Source organism: Nerophis ophidion, linkage group LG01, assembly GCF_033978795.1.
Source record: "Nerophis ophidion isolate RoL-2023_Sa linkage group LG01, RoL_Noph_v1.0, whole genome shotgun sequence".
NCBI lineage: Eukaryota > Metazoa > Chordata > Actinopteri > Syngnathiformes > Syngnathidae > Nerophis > Nerophis ophidion.
In genome coordinates, this window is record NC_084611.1 from 23,585,495 (window position 1) to 23,592,987 (window position 7,493).

A 7,493-nucleotide genomic window follows, 5' to 3' on the forward strand; every position below is an offset into this window, starting at 1 on the left:
AGTCTTTATCAGCGAGGACCAGCTGCCGGCAGCACACTCACGCTGCAGGCGACGAGGAAAAGATACCCATTCAGTGGAGACACACGACGCTGACGGTAAATAACGCTTTAAACCGTTAGAGATTCAAAAGTCTTCCATGACTGTTGACCTGTTTTTACTTTGCAGTATATTTTCTTCAAGAATGAAGGAGCTCCAGCTCCTGTGTCTGCTTTACTTTGGAGGTCAAGGGTCATTTGCGTGCCCCCACCCCTGCACCTGTCATGGAAGCCAGGTGAACTGCAGCGGCAGGTCTCTCACCTCCTCTTGGCTCCCCGTCAGCTTCCCGCCAGGCACTACCGAGCTGCATCTCCACAACAACCTGCTGACCACGCTCCCAAACGGCCTGCTGGACAAGCACACCTCCCTCCGTCATGTCTCCCTGCACGGCAACCCGTGGACGTGTGACTGCGGCGTGCTCTACTTGCGAAGTTGGCTTAGACGACAGCCGGCGGGGGAGCTCTCGTCCCACATCGGCGTCAACTGCAGCTCCCCTCCTAGCCTGAGAGGGAGGCTGGTGGTGTATCTGACCGAGGAGGAAGTTCTGGACTCGTGTCACTACTGGTACTGCGACCTGGCTTTGGCCTCGCAGTTGTGCCTCCTCGTGTTTGTGCTAGTGCAGGCCGCACTGCTTGTTGCAGTCATCGTCTTCCTCAGGAGGTTTGAAAGACTCTCCAAGGTGGCCAGGTGGACCATGGAGGAGAGCCTTACAGCTGGGGACGTCCTGAGCGAAAATGAGTATGTGCGTGTGTATAAAAGACCATAACAGCTGAAAGTGCCCTGTTTAATACAAATATAAGCTTTTATATACCACATAGACCAGTGGTCCCCAACCACCGGTGCGGGGACCGGCACCGGTCCGGGACGCATTTGCTACAGCAGTGGTTCTCAACCTTTTTTCAGTGATGTATGTCCTGTGAACATTTTTTTAATTCAAGTACCCCCTAATCAGAGCAAAGCATTTTTCTTGAAAAAAAGAAATAAAGAAGTAAAATACAGCACTATGTCATCAGTTTCTGATTTATTAAATTGTATCAGAGGGGGTCGGCAAACCAAAATGTTTGAAGAGCCGTATTGGACCCAAAATACAAAGATAGTCTGTCTGGAGCCACAATCAAATAAAAGCCTTATATAAGTCTTACAATGAAGGTAAAACATGATGTGTCTATATTAGCTATAACAGCCAAATATCAAAATCATTGTGTCACAGGCTGACGCAAGTCTTTGTTGACAGACGTGTTGGAAGGTAATATTTATTCTACACATTTTTACAACATTGGAACACATTATTAAAACTGAGGGTGAGATAACTCCTTGAAATTACAGACTTATAGTGGCCAAGTTAAAGGAAACGGCAGGCTTTCTTCTTCTAATGGATTTATTACAATCTTTGCAAGCTGGGTAATGTTTACTGTGGTCTATAGCAGGGGTCCCTGACCTGTTTTCCATCAGGGACAGGTTTAATGTATGCATTATCTTCACGGACCGGCTTTCCACATGTGGCAGGTAAAAACAGCAAAAAATGTGCATAAAAATCCCTTCACTCTAACCCTGAAGTTGTAATATAGAGGAGCAGTAAAATACATCTATTAACAAACTTATAGTGTGATTAGTCAAACAGGCGAAGGTTAAGTCAAAGAAAATGCGGTAATTTATAAATTAATTAATGTTTCTGTGCGGACCGGTAGGAAATGCGTCACGGACCGGTACCAGTCCCTGGACCGGTGGTTGGTCATTCATTACTGGTCTATAGCAGTGGTTCTCAACCTTTTTTCAGTGATGTACCCCATGTGAACATTTTTTTAATTCAAGTACCCCCTAAATAGAGCAAAGCATTTTTGGTTGAAAAAGACAGATAAAGAAGTAAAATACAGCACTATGTCATCAGTTTCTGATTCATCAAATTGTATAACAGTGCAAAATATTGCTCATTTGTAGTGGTCTTTCTTGAACTACAGTATTTGGAAAAAAAGATATGAAAATAAGTAAAAAGTTGTTGAAAAACAAACAAGTGATTCAATTATAAATAAAGTGTCACGCCTGTAAATCTGGTTTTATGTTTGATCATGTTTTGTTTTGTTTTCTGGACTCTTGTTCCGTTTTTTTCCACTTCCTGGTTTGTTTTTGTTACCACGACAACTCATTGATTTTCACCTTGCCCTCCTAGTCACGCCCCTGGCCTCAGTCCTGCACCTGTTCCTAATTATCACAGCCAATGCTTAAGTCATTTTCTTTCTGTCCATCAGTCTGGGAACATTAACTTTCATTGTATTCTACGACCTTTGCTGCTCATTGCTCCACGCCATTGATCCCCTGCCACGCACTTTGCTGTTTATACCTCCCGTTTTTGTCACAGTAAGTTTTTGTTTGTAATTATGTTTTTATTAGTATCTTTTGTTTGTTTTGTACATTGTATTGCCATTGTGCTGTTTTTGTTCTAAGTTTTAGCATAGATTATTATCCGCCATCGAGCGTGCTTTTTGTTTTGCCTTTTTTGTATTTTGAGTATAATTAAAACATTATGTACCTGAACTCTCGCCTGGCTCGTCCTGTAATCCCTCTGCGTCGAAGGGGTAAACCAAATCCATGTCCAGGTCTGACATAAAGATTTCTACACATAAAAGTAGTGAAGTGAATTATATTTATATAGCGCTTTTCTCGAGTGACTCAAAGCACTTCACATTGTGAAACCCATTATCTAAGTTACATTTAAACCAGTGTGGGTGGCACTGGGTAAAGTGTCTTGCCCAAGGACACAACGGCAGTAACTAGGATGGCAGACGCGTTGATCGAACCTGGAACCCTCAAGTTGCTGGCACTCCCACTCTACCAACCGAGCTACAGTGGGGCAAAAAAGTATTTAGTCAGCCACCGATTGTGCAAGTTCTCCCACTTAAAATGATGACAGAGGTCTGTAATTTTCATCATAGGTACACTTCAACTGTGGGAGACATAATGTGAAATAAAAATCCAGGAATTCACATTGTAGGAATTTTAAAAAATGTATTTGTAAATTATGGTGGAAAATATGTATTCGGTCAACCATTCAAAGCTCTCACTGGTGGAAGGTTTCGGCTCAAAATCTCACGATACATGGCCCCAATCATTCTTTCCTTAACATAGATCAATCGTCCTGTCCCCTTAGCAGAAAAACAGCCCCAAAGCATGATGTTTTCAGCCACCATGCTTCACAGTAGGTGTGGTATTCTTGGAATGCAACTCAGTATTCTTCTTCCTCCAAACACAACAAGTTGAGTTTAAACCAAAAAGTTCTATTTTGGTTTCATCTGACCACATGACATTCTCCCAATCCTCTGCTGTATCATCCATGTATCCATTTTGGTATAAACTCAAGTCGTCGTGTTTGGAGGAAGAAGAATACTGAGTTGCATCCCAAGAACACCATAGCTACTGTGAAGCACGGGGGTGGAAACATCATGCTTTGGGGCTGTTGTTCTGCTAAGGGGACATGACGATTGATCCGTGTTAAGGAAAGAATGAATGGGGCCATGTATCGTGAGATTTTGAGCCAAATCTTCCTTCCATCAGTGAGAGCTTTGAATGGTTGACCAAATACTTCTTTTCCACCATAATTTACAAAGAAATTCTTTAAAATTCCTACAATGTGAATTCCTGGATTTTTTTCCACATTCTGTCTCACAGTTGAAGTGTACCTATGATGAAAATTAAAGACCTCTGTCATCATTTTAAGTGGGAGAACTTGCACAATCGGTGGCTGACTAAATACTTTTTTGCCCCACTGTATACCGCCCAGGTACTTAAAGTGCCCTTTTTGGGGATTGTAATAGAGATCCATCTGGATTCATGAACTTAATTCTAAACATTTCTTCACAAAAAAATAAATCTATAACATCAATATTTATGGAACATGTCCAAAAAATAATCTAACCGTCAACACTGAATATTGCATTGTTGCATTTCTTATCACAATTTATGAACTTACATTCATATTTTGTTGAAGTATTATTCAATAAATATATTTATAAAGGATTTTTGAATTGTTGCTATTTTTAGAATATTTTTTAAAAAATCTCTGTACCCCTTGGCATACATTCAAGTACCCCCAGGGGTGCGCGTACCCCCATTTGAGTACCACTGTGCTACAGAGACATTAAATCTATAAATGACCGCATTTTCTCCCACTTAACTTTTGTCTGCCCCACGAGACACACCAATAAGCTTGTTCATAGATGTATTATTAAACTCCTGATAGAAATTCGCCATTTGCTATATTTGTTACATCTTTCTTACATGGGACAATGCAAAATAATAAACATATAAAATGTAAAGGTGCCAAATTGTAATCAAAATCTAGGTTCCCACTGCAGTCCGCGGCGGGTTGATGACCTAAGATCAGGGCGGATCAGGAACAAAGTGACCATAGTAGTTAAAGATGGAGAAGTGCTTAATTGTTGCATATAATAATTGTGCTGAAAGAAGAAAATACGCACTTCTTTTGGCCTAGTAAGTTAAAGTGCTGGTATACTCCTATTACACAAGTAGTTAGCAAAAACAGATGTATTTACGCTTGGAAAATTGGAGCAAAAAAAAATAACATTAGTGTGTCTACGTATGAAATATTGCACAAAATATGAATACATGGAAATAGACAGAAATCTATTAAAGTTATAAAGTTAAAGTACGAATGATTGTCACACACACACTAGGTGTGTCGAAATGTATCTCTGCATTTGACCCATTCTCGGAGGTGAGGGGAGCAGTGAGCAGCAGCGGTGGCCGCGCCTGGGAATCATTTTGGTGATTTAACCCCCAATCCCAACCCTTGATGCTGAGTGCCAAGCAGGTAGGTCATCGTTCCCATTTTTATTGTCTTTGGTATGACTCGGCCGGGGTTTAGAACTCACAACCTACCGATTTCAGGGCCAACACTCTAACCCAAAGGTGTCAAACACACGGTCCGTGGGCCGGATCAGGCCCGCCAACAGGTTTTATCCGGCCCGCCTGATGAGTTTGCCAAGTATTAAAATGAGTTGCATTTTATTTTTTCCAATGAAAGAAACTGCTGTTTTGAGTGTGTCCACTGGATGTCACAATAGCAATTCTGTTACGACCAGCAAGAGATACAAAGTAAAGCACGGAAACTTAAAACCTGCCGTTTTGCGTCTTCCGTTTCAAACACATCGTTATTTGGCACCCTTACTCCCCAATAATGTCTTTGTGTGGGTTTTAAGAATAGACGGTAGTATCTTGTGTACTCGGATGATCAACTTTTACCTTGAAAATATTTTTTTATTTTGAAAATCTACTTTTATAATTGCAAGATGCCTCGTTGTCGTCCTTTTTCCATAGTAGTAACATTAAAAATAATAATAGATAGATATAACTCTTTTCTATACACCCAAAACGCTTCGGAATATCAGAGCCATTAGAGGCGGCACACGGACCAAACTGGTGAAATAAGGTGTTCTACCAACGGGTTCTAGGATTACCGCCACGACAGGCGCCAACTAAGGTATGAAAATATATTGAGAAAACGTGAGCCTTTTGAATAGTTTTACCTCCGCTTCTCACGGTTTGTTGAGTTAACACTGGATTGATACGTGGACATGACAAAGGAGGTGTTTGATTCCTCAAAGTTTACATGTTGTGTTTTTTGTTCAATCCCAAAAAGACTGCGACTTAAAGTTTAATCCTGGCTTTATAGATAAACTGAGACCACGTCTAAACTCATTGTGTTTTTGAAACTGCACCAATTTCCTCAGAATTTTCAACAGACAAAGTGTTTTTTCCAGAGGATTATTTGTGATTTGTACGTTTTCACAATGTGCTTGTTCTAATTTTGGCCGAAGTAAACAACCTGGAGTTGTCTTTATTTTGAAGTTATAATGCCGAGATTTTACCAATCCGGCCCACTTGGGAATGGCTTTTCCTCCATGCGGCCCCTGAGCTAAAATGAGTTTGACACCCCTGCTCTAACCACTAGGCCATTGTGACTAATGGCAAGTAATTCTAGCTTTCTTATATATCCATGCTCTTGTCCTTGAATGTGATGTACCACCTATAACCCATCAGATACTAAAGCCAAAACAAAGCCTTCGACTAGCAAAAATGAGCACAAAACAAAAGTCTATGGAGAGTTTTTTTGCAAAAGCAATAGGCCAGGGGCTCCCAATAATTAAACATTTTTGGGTGAGATTTTTCATCTATTCATTTTTCATGCACTCATTTGCTATACATGTATTTATCCGCCACACGTGAAAGGCCGGTCCATGAAAATAATGCTTAAATTAAATCGGTCCCTGGTGCAAAAAAGGTTGGAGACCCCTGATATAGACCATAATTTGTGTGAATTTATCTTTACTCATAGTGTTAATTCAGTGGTCCCTAACCACCGATCACAGACCGGTACCAGTCCGTGATGCATTTGCTACCGGTCCGGACAGAAACATTAATTAATTTATAAACTACAGCATTTTCTCAGACTTAACTTTCGCTTGGCCCACTAAACACACCAATGAGCCTGTTATTAGATGTATATTACAACTTATAGTACATGGAACAATGCACATCAATGGACACATAACATTTTAATGTGCCAGATTCTGGCCTATGGCTAATTTACACGTAGAAAGCCGGTCTGTAAAAATAATGTATAAATTAAACCGGTCGTTGGTGGAAAAAAGGTTGTGGAACACTGTGCTAATTGAATTACTGATTGACACACAGTACTATGTTATGTGTATTATAAAGAAGGGGCTTTGGAACTAAAGATAATAGTTTTATTCTCACAGTAAGTGTGCTATATTTGGAAAACAAACAGAACCAACCAGAACTGTCATTTCTGTATAATATGTACTAATGTGTAATTCAAAAATAGCAGAGAATCTCCAATTTTAGAGCATTTAAATTGAACATCAAATCCTAATTATGCACCTTAATTGGGTGTGCGATCAAAAATATTTTTGGGTCAATTTTTGTCAAATAATTTTTTTACCCAACCACAAAGTTACTTACTGTTTTTGTTTGGAGAGTACCTTATTATTATTATTATTTTTTAATAGAAAACACGTTACTATAGTAATAATTGTAATAACAGTGATCATCATTATTATTTGTGATGCCATCCATCCATCCATTTCCTGCCGCTTATTCCCTTTGGGGTCGTGGGGGGCGCTGGGGCCTATCTCAGCTACAATCGAGCGGAAGGCGGTGTACACCCTGGACAAGCTGCCACCTCATCGCAGGCCAACACAGATAGACAGACAACATTCACACTCACATTCACACACTAGGGCCAATTTAGTGCTGCCAATCAACCTATCCTCAGGTGCATGTCTTTGGAAGTGGGAGGAAGCCGGAGTACCCAGAGGGAACCCACGCATTCACGGGGAGAACATGCAAACTCCACACAGAAAGATCCCGAGCCCAGGATTGAACCCAGGACTACTCAGGAACTTTGTATTGTGAGGCAGACG

The 7,493-nt window shown here is 40.6% G+C and overlaps 1 protein-coding gene across 1 annotated transcript; it reads left to right on the plus strand.

The window, feature by feature from the left end:
- Positions 1-1,034, plus strand: gp1bb (glycoprotein Ib platelet subunit beta). The gene is made up of 2 exons (XM_061898898.1): positions 1-95; positions 166-1,034. The coding sequence occupies exon 2, from the start codon at positions 182-184 to the stop codon at positions 800-802; it is 621 nt and encodes a 206-aa protein (XP_061754882.1). The 5' UTR covers positions 1-95; positions 166-181; the 3' UTR covers positions 803-1,034.
- The last annotated feature ends 6,459 nt before the right edge of the window (positions 1,035-7,493 follow it).